General features: G+C 53.3%; 1 protein-coding gene across 1 annotated transcript; it reads left to right on the forward strand.

Annotated features, from left to right (window-relative positions):
• Positions 1 to 14,599: 14,599 nt before the first annotated feature.
• On the forward strand, positions 14,600 to 21,703 carry IGSF8 (immunoglobulin superfamily member 8). The gene is made up of 7 exons (XM_019988200.2): positions 14,600 to 14,829; positions 17,847 to 18,224; positions 19,024 to 19,485; positions 19,803 to 20,210; positions 20,428 to 20,841; positions 21,174 to 21,304; positions 21,451 to 21,703. The coding sequence occupies exons 1-6, from the start codon at positions 14,775 to 14,777 to the stop codon at positions 21,287 to 21,289; spliced, it is 1,833 nt and encodes a 610-aa protein (XP_019843759.2). The 5' UTR covers positions 14,600 to 14,774; the 3' UTR covers positions 21,290 to 21,304; positions 21,451 to 21,703.
• The last annotated feature ends 484 nt before the right edge of the window (positions 21,704 to 22,187 follow it).

A 22,187-nucleotide genomic window follows, 5' to 3' on the forward strand; every position in this document is an offset into this window, starting at 1 on the left:
CCATGTCCTGGTCTCAGGACTGCAGTTTGTTCCTCAGCTGAATGTGATCTACAGGACCCATCCCTCCCCAGAGGACAGAGCTGGGCCCATCCCAGGCTGCCCGGGAAGCCAGGCTGGGTTGTTGCTGAGGGATGGCAGGTTTGGGCTCTGAAATAGGAGGAGAAGCTTTCTGTCAGCTGTGGATGGAAGTGTCCGGTGTGAGACAAGCTCCAGAGGGGTCAATTGTGCCCACCATGGAGGCGATCTGGTCACTAGAGAGAAAGAACCCGGCTTCCTTCTCTCTCACTCACCCCCTTGCTCTTTCGCTTCCTCAGTTGCTTGGCACATGTCTGTGGCACTTCTACTCCTTGCCAGGCACTGTACTAGGCCTGGGGGCAGAGCCAAGAAGAGCCAACAGTGGCCTTGAGCAGCTCACAGCCAGGATGCAGAGGCAGATATAAACCAAGGCTGGGATGACAATGCAGAGTGGAGAACACCATCCAAAGGCTGAGAACAGGTGCTGGGAGAGCGGGGGAGGCTGCATGGGCATCAGGGCCCCAGGCCCGCTCCCTCCCATGGCGAGCTCCTGCACCCATCTGTTTCTTTGTTTTTGTAATCTTTATTTCTGGCTTTGTTTTCCCTTTCCTTTCCCAACAGAGAGCCTTTGGAAAAATTCCACCCTTGTTTCAGTTGGACTAGGGAAAAGGGGACTTGTCCACTCTTTGGCCAGGAGAGCTAAGGGGTGCCAGGTTCCTGGAGAGTCCAGGTGTGGATGGCGGGAGGCCAGGGCTTTGGGCGGGGGTGGGCACTGGGGAAAGCTTGAAGCGCAGGGGCAGGGAATAGTGACAAGCAGGGGATGCAATGGCCCAAGTGGCTGTGTGCTCCCTACCCTCCTCCCAGACCTTACCTCACCCCCCCAAACTCTGTCCTGATTGGAGGGGAAGAGGTAAGGCCCCCCGTTCACTCAGGGAACCCTGTGAACCCCGCTTTCAGTCCCCTTTCCCCACCCAGGGCGCTTGGAAACGCCGGGCCTCAGAGGTAGACGCGAGCCTTCCATACCATCAGCAGCTCTAGAGGGCTGTGTAAGTGCACTCACGGAATTCTCACCCCTTCTTCTCTCCCCACCCCACCCCCGCACACATACACACCTGCCTCTTACTGATTCCTCTTTTCCCGAGCCTCAGCACTGCCTCCATTCATCCAACAGATATTTATTGAACACCCACTGTGTGTCAGGAGCTGGAAATACACTGGTGGGAAAACACTATTATTTCAAAAGTTTGCACAGATGCCAGGAGAGAGTGTGTGGTTGCGCACGTGCACGCACATGTGTGTGTATGAATAAGTGTGTGAGGAGGAAGCATTAAGGGAGCAGGAGCAAGAGGAATGTTATGAGCTTAAGCTCGTGAGTTAAACAGCTGGCTTTGGCTTCCAGGTGCTACCATTTGCTAGCCTGGTGACCTTGGGGAAGTGATGTATCCTCCCCAGGCCTCCTGCTCCCATCTGTAAATAGGTAACAATAGGACTCAGCCCTCCGGGTTGTTGCGAGGGCCAAGGGAGTGAGTGCGCGTGTGCAGGGTCTGCAGAGCAGTGCGGGCACACAGCGGGTGTTCACTATCATCAGTTCCTGGTGCCTCCTCCTCACCTTGCTCAGAGCTGGGTGTGGACACACTTGCGAACGACCTGTTCTCCAAATCTGATCCCCACTCACTGACTCAGAGGCAGCCACTTGGAGTTAACCACCTCCTGCCCCACCCCCGGAGGCTCAGCTACAACTTGCAGCCCACAGATCTGTCTAGCCAGACTGCTGCCATCTTCTGCCCTTACTCAGTCCCCACTCCCCCACGCCAGCTGTTCGGGTGGGGAAGAAGTGATCTCACACAGCAGGGGTTGCCTCAGCCCCGTGCCACCCTCCAGACATATGTCTGCAGCACCAGCTCCCTCTTAGCTGGCTGGGGATGGAGTAGAGGGATGGGGGAGCCTTTGGGGTGGAGCCCGGGCACCCAGCCCTGTGGGACCTGGGAACAAGGGACTGTCAGGGGGCGGGGGGAGGATAAGGGGATTCCAGCAGAGAGGGATCCTTCCACGGCATTCCAGAGTGGGTGGCAGCTGGCCCTAATCCAGGTGAGATGGCAGGATCTCCTCAGGAGTCAGGGCCAGGCTGGCAGTGGTGCTGTGGCTTCTCTGTTCTTGAACAGATGTGCCACCCACTTGGCATAGGATTTAAGAACTTGAGAAGGAGTGTGGGCCCAGCCAGGGCTAGAGGAGGGTACAGGGAGCAGATACACACACAATTCCCCATGAGGATGCAGATGCCTGGCTGGGGAGGAAGGCGGGTCTGGTGTGAGTGTGCGTGGTTGTGGGAGACAGCTTTGTGGTGGAGTGAGTGGGTTTGGGTGTGCATGATGTCTGTGTGCTTATCTTTCAGGGCACCCAGGTCCCTGGATTGGCACAACTGTCTTGGTTCATCTCTGCACGAGTTGGGCGTCTGCGTAAAGATAGGTTTTAGGCAGCATCTCTGTCTTTTCTCTTTGAGTTGAGCCTCTCAGCAAGTGGGCAGAGAGAATGTTCCCTTCTGGGAGGAGGGGAAAACATGGCTCATCGGGGCAGTATGGGTCAAGGCTTTCATAAACACACACAAATCACAGGACATTCTTGTGTGTGATTCTTAGCCCCCACCAAACTGGGATTTATACACACTTAAGAGAAACGGAGCTGAGGGCTAAGTGTGCTGGTGGCTAAGTGTGCTAAGTGTCTAGGGGGAGGAGGGTGTGTGCTCTTTGCTTGGGTGTGGTTGTCACCCTGTCCCCTAGCTGCTGTCTGGGTCCAGAGTAGAATACATGTTTCACATACACGCTGCTCCGTTTGTCTTTTTAATAATTTATCTATTTTAAATTGAAGGATAGTTGCTTTACAATGTGGTGTTGGTTTCTGCCATACATCAACATGAATCAGCCATAGACATACATACATCCCCTCTCTCTTGAACCTCCCTCCCTCACGTTTGCCTTTAAGAAGCCATGTAACAAGGACTTCCCTGACTTCCCTGGCAGTCCAATCGTTGGGACTTTGTGCTTCCACTGCAGGGGGCTCAGGCTCAATCCCCGGTTGGAGAACTAAGATTCCACTTGCCACGTGGTGTGGCCAAATGAATAAATAAAAGAAGCCATGTAACAAGAGTTACGGACTCCTCACACCAGACAATCCAGGGTTCAAACCTGAGTTTGGACAGTAACTAATCCATTAACCCTGGACATGTTCCTAAACTCCTATAGGCCTTGGTCTCCTCATGAGGGGATAATAACAGCACTAAGCTCACAGGGTCCTGGGACGATTAGGTGAGATCACGTTACATACCTAATGGAGGTCAGAATACATCAGCAGCCCCGTCCGTGAATGTGCCTCTCCGAGAACCCTGTCTCCACAGTTGTGACTGTAAAGTGTGACATCTGAGCAAGGTTATACACACACTCTTTCAGGACACAGCATGAGTCTTAATTATTTCAAGGACTTGGGACACTTGGTGCCGCCTCAGTGCCCTGGGCATATTTCATCTTAGGGGAAATGAATAAAATAAGCCTGGGAAACACGAGCCTGGTACCTGAAGTATGCCCACCCCTGGTGGTACAAGGAGAGCTGGCGGGCTGGGGATGGCATAGTGAGGACAGCCCCCCAGGATCACTGATCACCGTGTCCCGGCTCACTTATGTCTCTTCAACCTCAGTAAGTGAAAGTCACTCAGTTGTATCTGACTCTTTGCGACCCCATGGACTGTAGTCCACCAGGCTCCTTTGTCCACGGAATTCTCCAGGCCAGAACACTGGAGCGGGTTCCCATTCCCTTCTCCAGGGGATCTTCCCAACCCAGGGATTGAATACAGGTCTCCCGCATTGTAGGCGGATTCTTTACTGTCTGAGCCACCAGGGAAGCCCCTGGCTCCCTCCCTTAAGACTCCTGAGACTTCTAGAGAGGGTGCATTCCCCCTTGCTCTGCTCAACCCACCGCAGGCATCGGCCTCAGTGCTGGGTCCGCCTGGTTGGATTTTTTAAGGACTAGATGGGAAGCTCTCCACTCCCCGAGATATATCCCTCCTCTGCCGCACGTGCGCGTGCTGCGTGTCTGTGCATCGTTCTGTTGGCGACGTGACGTCATTCTGTAAGAAGCCTCTCCGGGTACACGCGTGTGTCTGTATGTGTGATGCGCCTCTGCCTGCGGTTTGTTCTCCTCCCCCAGGTTTCCAGGTTACATAAGCAACTGGGGCTACTCAGGCCTGGGCAATGGGCTCCCCCTACTGGTAGCCTCTGGAACTCGCAGCCTGGGGAGGGGCTTCAGAAGAGCTGGTCTCCCAGGGCCGCGTTCCCACAGGGAGGCCCGCCCAGTCCTCACGACTGCCTGCCCTTAGCTTCTTCCCAGCCCCAAGCCCTGGGGTGCTCTCTACTTCTGAGTGTCCCTCTCATGACAGTCATACTAGGGGGTTGGTTATCACTTGCTATGGTACATCTCTGTGGCATGACTGTATGTTCTGTAAAGGGAACATGTCCACCTGTTTACCACTGCTCTCCAGTGCCCAGCAAGAAGTGTCGCCCAACTGGTATTTGTGTGTGTGTGTGTGTGTATGCTTCCACAGCATGCCCATTAAAAAAATTCAATTAGAGTATAGTTGATTTACAATGTTGTGTTAGTTTCTGCTATATAGCAAAGTGAATCAATCCAAGTGAATAAGTATACATATATCCACTCTATTTTAGATTCTTTCCCCCATCTAGGTCATTACAGAGTATTAAGTACAGTTCCCTGTGCTATACAGTAGGTCCTTAACAGTTATCTATTTTCAATTGGTATTTGTTCAATGAAAAGTTTATAGGGTGGAGAGGCTTGGGAAGACAGTGGGGTATGGGAAGATTTTTTTGGTAAGCTTTTAAAAAGTCAATGTTTTAAAATACTTGGGAGACTTTAAAAAGGTCAAAAGTCCTAAGGATGTACAGGTTTCAGATAAGATGAAAGTTTGGTGCTGTTGATATATCTGTTGCTGCTGCTAAGTTGCTTCAGTCGTGTCCGACTCTGTGCGACCCCATAGATAGAAGCCCACCAGGCTCCCCCGTCCCTGGGATTCTCCAGGCAAGAACACTGGAGTGGGTTGCCATTTCCTTCTCCAATGCATGAAAATGAAAAATGAAAGTGAAGTTGCTCAGTCGTGTCCAACTCTTAGTGACCCCATGGACTGCAGCCTACCAGGCTCCTCCGTCCATGGGATTTTCCAGGCAAGAGTACTGGAGTGGGGTGCCATTGCCTTCTCCAGATATCTCTGTTGCTTAAGCCTAAATTTTAACCTGTTCAATTCTATACCCTTGTGATTCTTCCACTTAGGGAGCAGTCAATTCCTCTTTCGGTAGACTTCATAAAAAATGACCACTCCTAGATCAGTGGGAAAAACAGCAGCAGTAGCAACCATGGTCACTGCCTGGGGCTTTTGGACAGATAGGCCCGAACTTGTTACAACTTAGCCACTTAAAAGCTGTGCGGCCTAGGGCAAAATGCTTAACCCCTCTGGACCTCAGGTGTCTCATCTGTTAAATCACACCATCTGCCACAACATTCTGTAAAGGCTGTAAGTAATATCCAAAAGGGCCTTAATGTGCAGGCATCTGTGAAAATGAGCAAAGGAAACCTGAATCAAAATGGAATCGGGATGCCATGAAGGGAGAGCTGTCATGCATTCATCGCTCACCACAGCTTACAGACCCCAGCACCAAGAAGGAAGTCTTCCTTTTGACTCAGCAACAAGCTGTCCACTGCTTGGACCCAATAAAAATCCCCTGCCCACAGCCTCTTCCTCCCCTGTGATTTCTTCCTGTGTGTGTGCATGCTCAGTCGCGTCCGTGTCCAGCTCTTTGCAAGCCTATGGACCTCAGCTTGCCAGACTCCTCTGTCCATGGGATTCTCCAGGCAAGAATACTGGAGTGGTTGCTATATCCTCCTCCAGGGGATCTTCCCGACCCAGACCCAGGGATCGAACTTAAGTCTCCTGCATCTCCTGCATTGCGGCTGGATTCTTTACCCACTGAGCCACCTGGGAAGCCCTCCATTTCTTCCCCAAACCTAGTAAAACTTAAGTTTCCCTTTGTCTCTTTGGATTTGCCGGTGGTTCATCATAGTTTGCATGACCCGAACTGCAATTCCTGTGCTATTCATGGATAAAGTTAATTTGATTAGCTTAAGACCTTGCTATTTCATGGGGAAGGAAATGGCAACCCACTCCAGTATTCTTGCCTGGAGAATTCCATGGACAGAGGAGCCTGATGGGCTACAGTCCACGGGGTCGCAGAGTCCAATACGACTGAGCAGCTCACACACTTTTGATGTTTCATTTTTAAGGTCAAAATTTCACAGCACCCATTAAGGGACCCAAAGGAGATGAGCCCCCTAGAACAGTGTGCTCTCTGCTCCTGTGAGCTGCCTTCTTCCTTGTGGTTCACACGTTTCTTCTAAAATTTGAGCTCCCTCTTTTTGGTTGAATTCTCTGACTTCATTCAGGATCTGTTTTTTTGTCCTTTTGGTGAGTACTTTTTCTTTCTTTTTTTTTTCCCCTGAACTTTTAAAAAGATTATGGGATCCCAGTCCTCTAAACACTCTGAGGATGGCCCTTCCTTTGGGACCCTGGCCCCTTCTGTGTTTAAAAACTATGGTCCCTCCGTGTATGCATTTTTAATCTAAGGGACTGACCTAACCAATGATAATTTAGAACTTCAATGGCCATGGTGGCGAAGCTTCAGTCTCCCCAGTTTGTTTCTCTCAGAACAAAACTTGAGGATTGTGGCTCCAAAATACAGCAAACTGAAAAAAAAAAAGAAAGAAAAGAAAAAAAAAATACAGCAAACTGAATGGCATGCTTATCTCAGTTGACACTTACTTATTTATTTAGGCTGCACTGGGTCTTCGTTGCAGCTCATGGGGGCCAGTTGTGGCGAGCAGGGGCTACTTTCTGGTTGAGGTGCACCAGCTTCTCATTCCGGCGGCTTGCCTCGTTGCAGAGCATAGGCTCTAGGGCACACTGGCTCAGTAGTTGTGGTGCATGGGGTTAGTTGCCCCAGAGTATGTGGGATCTTCCCCAACCAGGGATCAAACTTGTGTCCCCAGCATTGACAGGTGGATTCTTAACCACTGGATCACCAGGAAAGTCCTCAACTGACATCTTGAAGCTTTACAAAATAACCTTTCTACACTGACTGAGGTGAATAAACCATCACAGGAAGATTAAAAGGCATTGGAAGACTCCGTCCGCTCCCTCTTCTGCATGTACCCCACTTCCTTTATACCCACCACATCCTCATTCCAACCCTGTCACTGAATTTCCCTTTTACTCCAAGCCTCACTCTTTCTTACTTTCTCCTCATCAGAACCTCTTAGAACCTGCTCTTTTAAAATCAGTCCCTCTGAGGGTCCCAATGCTTAGCCCCTAATTTCTCATGTCTTCTAGACTAAGGCCCAACTACAGCCATAGTCAAGGATTTTCTTAGAGCTACTGAAGATCCTTATAGATTTTGCAGAGGTATTTAATACAGTTATCTGGACTTACCAATCAGGTTCCTCAGATTTATGCCAGCTAGTTCACGTGCTTGTTGGCAAAGGCCAAGCCCAACACTAAACGAACACAGCTAATTGGAATAACCCCGAAAAAGCTCTAGAGCTGCGAAAGAGAGACCTACCCCCTGCCTCATAGAATCACACTCACCAGTTGCTAGATGACTTCACTTGGCAACCCCCCAAACTTGTTAACTGGAATAAGACTCAGGCTTACACTCAGAAACCAATGAATCTATGCACATCTTTGTGAAAGTGTTGGTTGCTAAGTCATGTCCGACTCTGCCATCCCATGGACTGTAGCTCCAAGCTACAGTAGACCAGGCTCCTCTGTCCATGGGATTTCCCAGGCAAGAATACTGGTGTGGATTGCCACTTCCTTCTCCAGGGGATCTTCCCTACCCAGAGATCGAAGTCAGGTTTCCTGCATTGCAGGAGGATTCTTTATCATCTGAGCTACCAGGAAAGCCCCTCTTTAGAGTCAACACCAAATGTTTTTAAGATTTTTGATCTACCTCTGGATGTTGAATCCATTTGGGTAGCCTTCAACTCCGTGTTCATCAGTAGGCTAAACCAGGACCTTTCTCTCTTGGTGACGTGAACCAGAACAGAACAGGAAACCGTGTCTATTCCAGAAGTAAATTGGCAAACCGATTAGCCTGCACCCTAGATGATCATATTAAGAAAAAGACCATTAAAATCCTTAATCTCCAGCTTCAACAGATGGAGGCCTTTAAGTAAAAATCCTCCTGGCCTGTCATTATTGTAAGAAGCCAGGACATTGAAAAAAAAACTGCTATAAACACTCCAGGAGTCTTCAGTCACCCAACCAATCTTTCCAGTGTCTTCCTACATTCCAGTGATGGGACTTAAGAAAACACAGGGGCTTTCCCCAACCCTTCTCCAGACTGGAAATGAATTTCTACTGGAGCTACTATTAAACAGCCCCTGCTTCAGAATGCTAAACCATTTCAAGAAGTGGGGTACTCTAACAAACTTTAACAAGTCAAAAAATTGAATCAAAAATGCTTAAACAGCCAACTGATGACAAAGTGAAGGAGCAGGTTGACATGCTGTTTAAAGTGTTACATATTGTGAATTTTAATACCAGTAGGCAGGCTTTAATGTTGCTTTCCCAAGTAATGAATTCTTAGCAGATGATATCAGAGCAATATTATGCAGCATTGCCTAGGAAGATGTTGGATTCAGGGCTGATGTTTATTCCTAAAATACAATCCAGGAAAAACATGTCCTCACTGCTTGTAGGCACTTTAAATTGCCTGATGGACCATTTGAGATTTGGCAAATGGATTTCATACCGCTACCCTAATCTCACAGGTGTAAATATGTCTTGGCAATGGTCTGCGTGTTTTCTTATTGGACTGAAGCTTTCCCATGTAGATAAACTTCTGACTCCTCAGTGGCTAAGATCCTATTGGAAAAGATCATTCCTACCTGAGGGAACCACCCACAAACTTCCTAGTACTAGGGAACTCACTTTACTGGTCAAGTGCAACAAGGAGTCTGTGCTGTTTGACCAGTTCTGCAGCATTTTCACTAAACTTATCATCCCAGTCTTCAGGACTAGTCAAATGCACCAATGGCATCATCAGAACCCAATAGGAGGGGCTTCCCTGGTGACTCAGTGGTAAAGAAACTGCCTGCCAATGCAGGAGACACAGGTTTGATCCCCGGTCCGGGAAGATCCCACATACCAAGGAGCAACTAAGCCCGTGCGCCACAACTATTGAAGCCCTCTCGCCCCAGAGCTCTGCAGCTAGAGAAACCATCGCAATGAGAAGCCCACGCATTGCAACTAGAGTAGCCCCCGGAACTAGAGAAAAGCCCACACAGCAATGAAGACCCAGCACAGCCAAAAATAAATAAATTTTTAAAAATTAAAAAAAAAAAAAAAAACCAATAGGTGGCTCCCCTCCTGCCAATGCAGGAGACATGGGTGTGATCCCTGGTCTGGGAGAATCCCACATTCTGCAAAGCAGCTAAGCCTGTGCACCACAACTACTGAGCCTGTGCTCCAGAGCCCGGGAGCACTACCAAGCCCGAACACCCTAGAGCCCTTGCTCTGCAACAAGAAGCCACCGCAATGAGAAGCCCGGGCCCTGCAGCCAGACAGTAGCCCCCATTGGCCACAAGTAGAGAAAGCCCATGCAGCAATGAAGTCCCAGCACAGCCAATAAAAAAAAAAAAATTTGTAGAGACCCCTGGCCAAAAGCATTGCCATTGGTTCTTCTGAACCTTAGGGACACTCCTTTTGGAACCCACAAACTATATTTAACCATATATTAAAACAATCACGGCATGCTCCTGGGGCATGAAGACCTTAAGCACCACACTTTACAACCTGGAGAACTTGTCTACTGGAAAAGACATCTCCAGAAAGACTCTCTTCAACCCCACTGGAAAGGCCACTATCAAGTACTGTTAACCAACCCTTGGGCCATGAAACTCCCAAGGAATAGGCTCTTGGATCCATGTGTGACATCTAAAGAAAGCACCAAACCCCAACTGGACCTACACCCCAACTGGTGACCTAAAGGTAAAGATTTCCAAGAATTGAAGCGTATAATAGATGAAGGAAACAGCTTTCCCAATATGCCCAGCCTGTACATCTTTCCCCTACTGTTACTTCTTGCCTTATCTTCTCCCTCTCTTTCTTGGAAAGACAATGCTCTTACCCATATGTCCCAATCCATTGCCAAAGAGGAAAAACTTTCTAATTGTTAGATTTGTACCAGAAACCTCAATATGTCCATGACAGTGGTGACCCTCTAGTATTATCTTAAGTCTGATTGCTGTAACAAAATAAACCCCCTTTGTTTGCAGCCTTTAGTGATGAAATCTACAGAACAGAATGGTTTCTCCCTAAATATCCCCCAAACACACTGACTCTTGGCTCTAAAAGAACAATTGACAAATTCCAGTTATTGGCATTATTAATAAGTTTATGTGCACCACCTGCCTTTAGCTTTGTCTGTAGTAAATGAAACTCTCAATGAGTCTGTGAATATTTGGACAGCTGGTAAATGGGAGGCCAGAGTTTATTGGGATATTTAATCATCCCTCTTAATATCTATAATAAATCTGAAGCTTCCTACTGATTTTTCCCATTAAACCTTCATAAGCATCTCCAGTGGAAGCTACGTGGGCCATACATGACTCAGGGCCCGCCTCCTTAGCAAGAGCCTATCCCTCTTGGGTCAAAACGCCAATGAGTATATGAATATAAATCTCTCCCTAATGTTAGGAGGACTTCCCTGGTGGCTCAGACGGTCAAGCATCTGTCTACAATGTGGGAGACCTGGGTTTGATCCCTGGGTTGGGAAGATCCCCTGGAGAAGGAAATGGAAATCCACTCCAGGACTATTGCCTGGAAAATCCCATGGACAGAGGAGCCTGGTAGACTACAGTCCACGGGGTCGCAAAGAGTCGGACACGACTGAGTGACTTCACTTTCACTTTCACTTTCTAATGTTAGGAGAGCTAGCTGCTTCTGCAGCCTAACAATGATCACTTGAATTCCTGGCTAAAGTAGTTGTAGACAATCAATAGCCTTGACTCCAAACAAGGAGGCATTAGCAGATACCAGCTGTTGCCCATGGATAAATGCCTCTGGAGAAGGAGAAACTCAACTATACAAGATAGGGAAGAAGTATACTTGGTCTTGTCGGTTGACTACTTTAGGGTCATGATTTAAAAGCATCATACAGACAAAGCCACTTTTAATTTTGCTTTGTATAATTTAAAAATTTTGCAACTGTTGCCTGTCCAACCTCTGCAGAAACAAAGCACCAAATAGAATGTTGACTCAACACGACACTTTCAAGGAAATATTTTGATCGAAAGGGGAAAATGTGAAAATGAACAAAGGAAACCTAAGTCCAAATGGAGTCAGGAAGCCACGAAGAGAGGGCTCTTACACACATAACACTCACTATAGCTTACAGATCCCACCCAAACAGGAAAAACGGTTTCCTTCTGACTCAGCAATGACAAGCTGTTCACCACTTGCAGAAAATGAAAAAGAAATCTGCCCTCTCGTTTCCTCCTTAAAATGAAAGCTCTTTCTTACGAAAGCTCAGCTTCTCTTTGTCTTCTCCAGCATGCCTATGGTTCAGCATAGTTTGTGTCTCTTGAATTGTAATTCCTCTGCTATTCCTGGATAAACTCATTTTTGTAGCTTCAGACCTTGTTATCTTTAAGATCAACACGTCCCATAAATTGCATCTATGATGATAATGATGTTTGGCAACATCTCTCATCTCTCAAGCACCAGAAAGGCTTCATGTCCACTCCACTCCCAAATAAAGGGACTGTGGCTTTTCTCCAAAAGCTTCCCGACACATTTCAGTTTTCACATAACTCAATCTGGCCTGTGGATGCATTTAGATAAAATCAGTCTGGAGATATCAGGCTGTAGATATGATAAAGTGTGAGGGAAAAGGCACCCTGCTGCCCTATTCTTGGGGCAGAACTGGAAGTACTGAGAGCGCAGGGCTGGACCTCTGGTTCCCTCAGTGGTCCCCAAGATTCTGCCTCAGAATTTCTCCAGTCTCTCTAGGGTTCCTGATGTGGCTTCAACTGAGCACCTCCTCTGATCTAGACTCTGTGCCAGACTCTGAGAAGACAAAATCATGGAAGGTTGTCTGGCCTGTGCCACTTCCCCTCTCTGGGCCTCCATTTCCTCCTCTGTAAAAGGGAATAAGGAGTGAAAGGAAGGGTTGAGGGGAATGAGTCGGAACAGATGAAAGTTTGAGGATGAAGGTGCTAGATGAGCTTTGGGGTCACCGGCCATGGACGCTGACAGCCTTAGCTTAGCAGGCCTGGTTGTCCCTTTTCCTGGTCTGGCCCCACCCTTCCTGTTTCTCCCCACTTCCCACATTCTCCACTGCAGAGAAAGACAGAGTACCTGGGAAAGATGACTTTCCCACTCTCCCACCTCTGGGCAGGCTCCACCCCTCCCAGTGCAGTAATTGTTGTTCAGTCGCTCAGTTGAGTCTGACTCTTTGCAACTCCATGCACCTGCAGTGTGCCAGGCTTCCCTGTCCTTCATTATCTTCCAGAGTTTGTTCAAACTTATTCCCATTGAGTTGATGATGCCATCTAACCATCTCATCCTCTGTTGCCCCCTTCTCCTGCCCTCCATCTTTCCCAGCATTGGGGTCTTTTTCAATAAGTCGGCTCTTCGCATCAGGTGGCCAAAGTATTGGAGTGTCAGCTTCAGCATCAGTCCTTCCAATGAATATTCAGGGTTGATTTCCTCTAGGATTGACTGGTTTGATCTCCTTGCAGTCCAAGGGTCTCTCAAGATTCTTCTCCAGCACCCATTTCTCCTCACTGGAACTAGAGACTCCTTCACCTAAACCCCAGGATCACCCCCTCTTTAGGTCTGAACTAAATCTCTTAGCAAACGTTTTAAATAATTTACCCCTCCCCCATCTCCTATTTCGGAGAAGGCAATGGCACCCCACTCCAGTACTCTTGCCTGGAAAATCCCATGGACCGAGGAGCCTGGTAGGCTGCAGTCCATGGGGTCACGAAGAGTCAGACATGACTGAGCAACTTCACTTTCACTTTTCACTTTCATACATTGGAGAAGGCAATGGCACCCCACTCCAGTACTCTTGCCTGGAAAATCCCATGGACCGAGGAGCCTGGTAGGCTGCAGTCCATGGGGTCACAAAGAGTCAGACATGACTGAGCGACTTCACTTTCACTTTTCACTTTCATGCATTGGAGAAGGCAATGGCACCCCACTCCAGTACTCTTGCCTGGAAAATCCCATGGACCGAGGAGCCTGGTGGGCTGCAGTCCATGGGGTCACAAAGAGTCAGACATGACTGAGTGACTTCACTTTCACTTTTCACTTTCATACATTGGAGAAGGCAATGGCACCCCACTCCAGTACTCTTGCCTGGAAAATCCCATGGACCGAGGAGCCTGGTAGGCTGCAGTCCATGGGGTCACGAAGAGTCAGACATGACTGAGCGACTTCACTTTCACTTTTCATTTTCATAGGAGAAGGAAATGGCAACCCACTTCAGTGTTCTTCCCTGTAGAATCCCAGGGACGGGGGGAGCCTGGTGGGCTGCCGTCCATGGGGTCGCAGAGTCGGACACGACTGAAGTGCCTTAGCAGCAGCAGCAGCATCTCGTATTTAGTGTATTCTGTGCCAGACACCTTCTGTACATTATCTCAGTTGTCACAAAAATCCTTTGGGGTGGATATCATTCATTTCAATTTGCCAATAAGAAAAGTGGAAGGATGTTAAATTAAGCTACTTGGCCAGGATTGCCAGCCAGGAAGTGACGGCACCCAGACGGCCCAGCCTCCTAACTCTCTTCCTCTTGTTCTGCCCCCAGGGGGTGGCAAACAGGTCTTCAGTGACCCTGTGGAGCCGGTAGTGCCCTTCAGTTCAGATCCTCCTAGTTCCTCAACGTCTAGATCCCGCCCTTTCCCGTTTCAGCAGGATTTGCGGCGAGGCCTAGAGGTCCAGAGCAAATAGCCAGGTTCTAAATGCGAAGGCACAGTCACTTCGCCCATCCCAGGGCCCTAGCATCTAACTCTCAGAGAAAAGCAAGACGGTGCAGGGCACCGTGCACTCTGCGGAGCTTGTGGGGACTTGGCCAAGCTCCTGTGCCTCCCGCCCGCGGACTGGGGTCGGGGCGGAGCTAGGGCTGAGGGGGGCGGGCCTGGGCCGGGGTCTGGGCGGAGCCCAGTACCCGAGCCGCATCCGGGCTGGGCCTGGGCTGAGGTCGGGGCGGAGACTGGCGCAGGCGGAGCCGGGGCCAAGGTCCAGGACCCTATCGGGACAAACCCGGGAACCTGAGCAGGGCCAGGGTTGGAAGGGCCTGGGGCGGAGTTGGGCATCGGGGCGGGGCCAGACTGGGGCCAGCAGCCTAGGGCCGGGGCGGGGCCTGGGCAAGGCTGGGAGGGGTCGGGGCCAGGCGGGGCGGGAACGGACTTCCTAGTAGCCTAGGCGGGAGGGAAAGCAGTAGGAGGTGGCGAGGAGGAGGGAAGAGGGAGGAGGGAAGAGGGCGGGGACTTGGCAGCTCCCGCTTAGCTCAGCTCCGCTCCGCGCACCCACGCCTCGCAGCTCCGCTTCGTGACCCCCACCCGGGCATGCGCCCCCCGAACCCCTGGTCACCCAGAGCCCGCGCCGCCCCCCAGAGCCTTCCTAGAGTCAGCTGTGCAGGATGGGCGCCCTCGGTCCCAAGTTGCCGCCGCCGCCGCTGCTGCTGTTAATGCTGGGTAAGCCCGGCCCCCGGCCCCGGTTCCCAGCCCCGCCCGGCAGGTGCCTGCTATCTGTTGTTCAGCCCTGTCGTCTCCCCAGCATTTCGGAGCTCCTGGTAGCCCCTTCTCCCTCAGCGGCGCCTCCAGCCTTCCCGGGCCTGGCGTCCAGCTGCCCTCTGTGGCCGCCGGCCTAGCCAGGCTTGGGGTTGGGATGAGGCACCCCGGTTCTAGGCCCTAGGCTGGGACACAGTGAAGACCCACCAAAGTGCGGTCCCCAGGGACCGCCAGGCCTCCGGGGGCCGGGTCCCGCTTCCCTGCTGGCACACTCAGGTCGGGGGGCGCTGCGACTCCTGTCTGCCTCACACTCAGCTTCAGGCCCGGCCTTAGGTACTCGCCCTGCGTGGGCAGTGCCTGGCCATCTTCATAATCGCCCGAGTTGGCTGGAGGCCCAGGGGCCCGTTCTGCCCCACGATCTTTTGAAGTAAGTCTCCCCTAATTGCACCCCCCTCCCCAACTTCATTATCTGACGAGTCAGCCTCATCCTGGGCCGGGTCTCTCAGATAGCACTTATCTCTGTAGCCTCCCACCAGCTGTCACACCCCCTTAGTCCCAGCCTCCCTGCCTCAGGAGAAACCGGGCTCCCTGGAGACTGATGCTGAGGTCCCCAAGCACCCCGTGTCTCTTGTGGTGGGTGTTGACGCTGGGCTGTCTGGACCACTCCTGCATGGCTGCATGAGGGCAGTGACAGTGGAAATGTTCTGGGTGTGAACTGGAGGGCTCCCTGTGGGGCTGGCCTGGGGAGGAGGATCGGATGGTGACTGCCTACACAGACTCAGGAGACTGCAACCCTTGAAATCAGAACACAGGGCTGTGAGGGGGTGGCTTTGGTGCCCGGATTCGGAGCTGTCATAGTTAAAGCAGAGGCTGACGTAGCCCCAGCAGCCTGTTTCTAGACCAGCGCTCCATCTCAGAACCAAGCGGCCTCCCTATACTGCATAGGTCCCCGGGCCCTGTGGGATTAGAATGAGTCCTCTCCTTGGGGCCCTAGGCAGGGCCATACAGAGCAGGGAGCTGTGGGCCCTGGTTACCTAGCACTGGGCCTCTTTTCCCCAGTGGGCAGCGTGGCGCAGAGAGGAGCCCAGGGTAAGTGTGGCGCAGAAAGATTAGAGAGTCTGTGGGATCTGAGTGCCCTGGATGTGGGCACTTACTCTCACATTGAAGGTGAGGAAAATGAAATAACTTGCCCCGGAGAACACATTGAGTGAGTGTTGGGGCTTGGCTTTGAACACACACCAGAGACCTGAAGCAGGTCTCTTTGCTCTCCTTTCTTTTTCTGCTAACCCAGAGAAGGGGGCCTGGCTGTGGAGAAAGCTGCCTGGCAGCTGGTTTCCCAAGGCGGTGAGGGTGACTTTCCCATGGGGATCTCCAAGCATCAGCAGTTGTGGAGCCAGGAAGATGGGAGGCGGCCCTCCTAAGCAGAGTCTGCCCTGAGGCCAGCGAAGGTGTCAGCTCCAACACGCTGATTATGAAACGCCCTGGGGCAGGGCCCTTCTGAGTCATAGGCTCTCTCCCTGTTAAAGTGGAAGAAGCTCCTAGTTCTCCTCCAGTGTAGCGTGGACGGGGCTAGTCCACACAGTACAGCTGGGGATGGGCATGGGGCTGGAACTCGGCTTCCGGAGTTCCAGCCTGTGCTCTAACCGAGTGACCACCAGGTCTCCCCATGACTCAGCCGCAGGGAGAAGACAGAGTTATGGGGAGGGCTTCCGGAGGACAGTGACCACAGACTAGGTGTTTTCCTCCCGCCCCTGCAGAAAGGTTGGGGTCTGTCCCTGGAGTGATGCTCTGCTTGGTGAGGCCATTGCCCTCAGGCCTCCCCTTGTATGTCCCCATTTACCTCCCTGCCTTTGTCCCTCTACAGGGGCATGGGGAGGCCAGCCAAGGAGAGTAGGAACTTGGCCAAGACATTCTACTTCTCGTACCTTACCTTTCTCATCTGTAAGATGGAGGTAGAGAGTTGACCCAGCCCTCCTTGTGTCCTGAGATTCTGTGATTTGGGGCTGTGGAAAGACAGAAGAAGAAGCTGAACCCTCCAAGGCCACAAGGCTACCCTTTGAGGGCAGGCTAGGGGTGAGCGTGGGGTGAAGAAGAGTTTTGGCCTCTCTGAGGAGAGAAAGATGGGAGGGGACAACCGTGAGGGCGGGTGGGGGACCGGGTGGTGGTGGTTACAGCCTCCCTACAGAAAGGGAGCGGTATGTAAATGAATGCACACTATATGCAAATTAAGGCTTTTGTTTAGGGAGTGGTGGGGTGGGGTGGGGGGAGGATTGTGTGTCAGCTGGGCCTTGGGGAAGGTTGGCAGGCACTGGTGGGGGAGGGGAGCCTCTGCCCCCAGAGCCCAGGGCAGAGGCTGGTTCTTGCCCCATGAGCCTCAGCTGCCTCGGCAGCCCCAGGGGGCGGAGAAGCAGTGAGCTCATGACACAGCTGGAGACCGGGGAGGGATGCTGTGGTGAGAACTGACTGGGCCTGTACCCTCTCCTGCCCGGGCCAGTGGCTCCATTGTCTGGAGTCCCCTGGCCCAGGTGACACAGCTGGGCCAACCAGCCCTTCTGATCAAAGTTTTTCCAGCTCCTTTTAAACAAAGGAGGGGGACATGTGGTCTCAGAAGACTTACCTGGTCCGCAGACAGGAGAGTGGGGTAACAAGGGGAGGGTACGGCTGGAATCAAGGAATGGTTAAATCAGAAAGCAGATACACTCCTTTCTGCACTTGGCTGCTCTGCTTCTGGCCTGTCAGGAACAGGGATGATTCTGGGTTCTGAGGCTAACTGGGCTCTCTCCCACCACCTCCTTGAGACCCAAAAGGATTGCCTCCCAGCATCCTTTCCTGTACATTCTGAGGTTCTTAGAATGGGCCCAAGCTGTACACCAAGTGTGCTCAGGTTTCCTTTCCTTTCACAAGCAGGCAGCAAGGATGATGCAGGTGCTGGGGGGATGCAGTGAGGACCGCGGCGTGCCTAACTCCGTCCTTCCCCGTAGGAATTGGGTGCTGTGCCCGGGAAGTGCTGGTCCCTCAGGGGCCCCTGTACCGTGTGGCTGGCACCGCCATCTCCATCTCCTGCAATGTCAGTGGCTATGAGGGCTCTGCCCAGCAGGACTTCGAGTGGTTCCTGTACAGGCCCGAGGCCCCAGAGGCCGCCCTGGGCATCATCAGCACCAGGGACCCCCGGTTCTCCTACGCCATCTTTGGGCCCCGAGTGGCCGCCGGTGAGGTCCAGGTGCAGCGTCTGCAGGGCGATGCCGCGGTGCTCAGGATCTCCCGCCTGCAGGCCCAGGATGCTGGCATTTACGAATGCTACACACCCTCCACTGATGCCCGCTACCTGGGCAGCTACAGCGGCAAAGTGGAACTGAGAGGTACTGGGCCCTGAGAGGGGTGGGGCCACTCTCTCCCAAAAGGCAGGAAGTCAGGGCCGGCCTGAAACTCAAGAGGGACTTGAGGTCCAAGGAGGTCCCCTAATTTGACTTTGTGCAAATTAGTGACTGGTCTGGGACTCTAACCCAGAACTCTTCATTCCAGGCCACAGCTCTTATTGAGGAGAGCATGGCAACCGACTCCAGTCTTCTTGCCTGGAGAATCCTCATGGACAGAGGAGCCTGGCGGGCTACAGTCCATGGGGTCACACAGGGTCAGACACAGCTGAGTGACTAAGCACAGCACAGCTCTTACTTTACCAAGCGGCTTCCTGGGAGAAGGGGAAGTGTCCTAAAGCTTTCCATTCCCTGGAGGGTAGGGGAGCCCCATAGGGTGAACAGACTCCATTCCTGGAGATTTCAGGATCCAGATCTGGGGGAGGAGTGGGGAAAGTAGAGGCAGGGTAGGAGGAGGGAGACCACGTGACATTCTTGCTATCTTAAGTTTCTTTGTCTTCCGGGAAGGAAGACAGAGCCACTTTGCTGAGTATTTCAAACAGGGGTCACTCTCAAACATAAGGGTGAGTAGGCGATGAGCTGGTTCTATGAAACTCAGCAAGTATTTATTGAGTGCCTGCTGTGTGCCCAGCACTGTGCTTGGCACCACTTGGTTACAGAGGAATGATACAACACGAAGTCTCTGCCTCCTAGGATCTCATGGTCTATTTAGGGAAATAAGTTGTACGTGGAAAATAGCTCACACAGGTCAACAGCACCCCCTCACTCCACCTGCTCTCTCCAGTTCTTCCAGACACGCTGCAGGTGTCTGCTAGCCCCCCGGGGCCCCGAGGCCGCCAGGCCCCAACTTCACCCCCTCGCCTCACAGTGCACGAGGGGCAGGAGCTGGCACTGGGCTGCCTGGCGAGGACGAGCACGCAGAAGCACACACACCTGGCCGTGTCCTTTGGGCGAGCCATGCCCGAGGCGCCTGTGGGGCGAGCGACTCTGCAGGAAGTGGTGGGGCTCCGGCCCGACCTGGCGGTGGACGCTGGAGCTCCCTATGCCGCTCGACTGGCAGCCGGGGAGCTTCGACTGGGCAAGGAGGGGCCCGAGCGGTACCGCATGGTGCTGGGCGGTGCCCAGGCAGATGATGCAGGCACCTACCACTGCACTGCCACCGAGTGGATTCAGGATCCTGATGGCAGCTGGGCCCAGATCGCAGAGAAGAGGGCTGTGCTGGCGCACGTGGATGTTCAGACACTGTGTGAGTGCCCGGGGTCCCCCAGTGCTAGCTGGGAGCCAGAGTATCTCAGGGACACTAGAGGACCATAATTCCAAGACCTGGGAGCCCCCGTTCCCTCAAGTGAGCAGTCTCGGTAGCATTGCTTCCCGTTAGCATCTGTACCCGTGATGGGTTTTCTCTGCTCAGAAATGGGTGTGGAGATGGGAGAGCCACGGCTGAGGGTGAGAGCCAGACCCCGGGGTGGGGGAGATGGGAGGCAGTTGCCTGTTGTCAAGGAAGGACAGGTGCTCTGTGCCCTCTCCTGGCTCCTTGACACCCCTCCCCCGCCTGTGTTTCAGCCAGCCAGCTGGCAGTGACAGTGGGGCCTGGTGAGCGTCGGGTCGGCCCAGGGGAGCCCTTGGAGCTGCTGTGCAATGTGTCAGGGGCCCTGCCCCCACCGGGCCGTCATGCCGCGTACTCCGTGGGCTGGGAGATGGCACCCGCAGGGGCACCTGGGCCCGGCCGCCTGGTGGCCCAGTTGGACACGGAGGGAGTGGGCAGCCTGGGCCCTGGCTACGAGGGCCGGCACATTGCCATGGAAAAGGTGGCCTCCCGAACCTACCGGCTACGGCTGGAGGCTGCCCGGCCTGCGGATGCGGGCACCTACCGCTGCCTAGCCAAAGCCTATGTCCGAGGGTCTGGGGCCCGGCTTCGAGAAGCCGCCAGTGCTCGCTCCCGGCCCCTCCCCGTGCACGTCCGAGAAGAAGGTGAGCGGGGCAGGCTGGACCCTGGACAGGATTCAGGGTCTGTAGAACCTTTCCCTTCCGTTTCTGAGCCTCTCTCCCTCTCTATCAGCTGCCTCCATGTCTCAGCCTCACACTCCTCTTCTAAGATTGTGGGAACACTGAATTTCTGGGGGATCGCTTGGACAGTGGTCCTAACCCCATGTGCCCTGACCTTTCACCTCTGACCTTCGTTGTGCAGGTGTGGTGCTGGAGGCCGTGGCCTGGCTAGCGGGAGGCGCAGTGTACCGCGGGGAGACTGCTTCCCTGCTCTGCAACATCTCCGTGCGGGGCGGCCCCCCTGGGCTGCGGCTGGCTGCCAGCTGGTGGGTGGAGCGGCCGGAGGAGGGGGAGCTGAGCTCTGCCCCTGCCCAACTGGTGGGCGGGGTGGGCCAGGACGGTGTGGCAGAGCTGGGGGTCCGGCCTGGAGGAGGTCCCGTCAGCGTGGAGCTGGTGGGGCCCCGAAGCCATCGGCTGAGACTGCACGGCTTGGGGCCTGAGGACGAAGGCGTGTACCACTGCGCCCCCAGCGCCTGGGTGCAGCATGCTGACTACAGCTGGTACCAGGCGGGCAGTGCCCGCTCGGGGCCTGTCACAGTCTACCCATACACGCATGGTGAGTGACGCCCGCCCTCTCCTCCTTGCTCAGGCCTCCCCCCATCCCCCACTCTTGTTCTCTCCTTTGCATCTGATCCTCCCACTAGCTGTCCCTCTGGTCCCTCTTTCTCCTCCAAAAGTCCAGCTTTCGGCTGTTCACCACCCAGCTGCTCCAGCGTCCTGGTGGTGGGTACTGGCTTGAGTGCAGAAAGGGCAGGGAGCTGGCAGAAGACTGTGTGTGTGGGAGAAGGTGGTGTGGACAGCTTGACAGAAGGTGCTGGCAAACGGGTGGGACTGTGGGTGGAGAGCAGGGACACCCCAGGCTGAACAGAGCCATCCTCTCTCGCCCAGCCCTGGACACTCTGTTTGTGCCCTTGCTGGTGGGCACGGGGGTTGCTCTAGTCATCGGAGCCACCATCCTCGGCTCCATCACCTGCTGTTTCATGAAGAGGCTGCGGAAACGGTGATTCCTCGCATCCCAGGTGAGGGGTGAGAACCCCCAGCCCTGCCTTCCCCAGTCCTCCCTGGCCCTACCCAGCCGCTCTCAGCTCTGCAGGACCCTGGCAAGGGCCAGGAGGGAGTCACGCTCTCCCTAGCCCCCTCGCCTCGTGCTCTCCTGTTCTTGCAGGTGTGACTGTCTTCCAGCCCAGCCGCAAGCCTGCCTCTGGTGTCTGAATACCCTCTCCCTCTGCCTGCCCTTCCTTTAATTTATTTGACCGACCCACCCAGAGCTGGGGACGTGGCCCCCCACCCCCCACGCCTTCCTTCCCAAGCTCGTCCCTCTGGCCTTCTCTTCATGATCTCATACCCAACCCAAAGGGAGGCAGTTCCCTGTCCTAGAATTAGTTTTTCTAAAATGTGAATAAACTTGTTTTATAAAATCCGGGCTGGCTGTGTCTTCCCTGCCGTGGGGGCTGGGGCGGGTGGCAGGGAGACTGCTGGGGGCTGACAGCCTCTTCTGGACAACCCAGGCTGCTCTTCCCCCTACAAACACCATCTGGCCTCCGTGGGCCATGCCACCCACCCCAGGAGGGGACACCTGGGTCCCATCTGCTGTCCGAGCTGTCAGTGCAGAGCCGATTCCTGTTGGGATTCTTGCTTGGGGTGGGGAGGGAGGAAGGTGGGTGAGTTCCAGCTGAGCACAACCTTGCCTCAGACTTCTCCCAGGTTGCCGGGTAGGGGCTTCCAGGGCCCAGTGCCCCCCTTTCTGAGTTCCCGAGCTACTCTACAATCTCAGTCTCTTGATCAGGCTAATCTTGGACCTGACTCCTCCCCTCCAGGCCCTGGGGCCTCAGCCTTTCCCTCCTGATCTTCATTGTTTGGTCTGACAGCAGAATGGAAGCCCCAGAACACAGCCGCCTGGGT

This window comes from Bos indicus, chromosome 3 (assembly GCF_029378745.1).
Source record: "Bos indicus isolate NIAB-ARS_2022 breed Sahiwal x Tharparkar chromosome 3, NIAB-ARS_B.indTharparkar_mat_pri_1.0, whole genome shotgun sequence".
NCBI lineage: Eukaryota > Metazoa > Chordata > Mammalia > Artiodactyla > Bovidae > Bos > Bos indicus.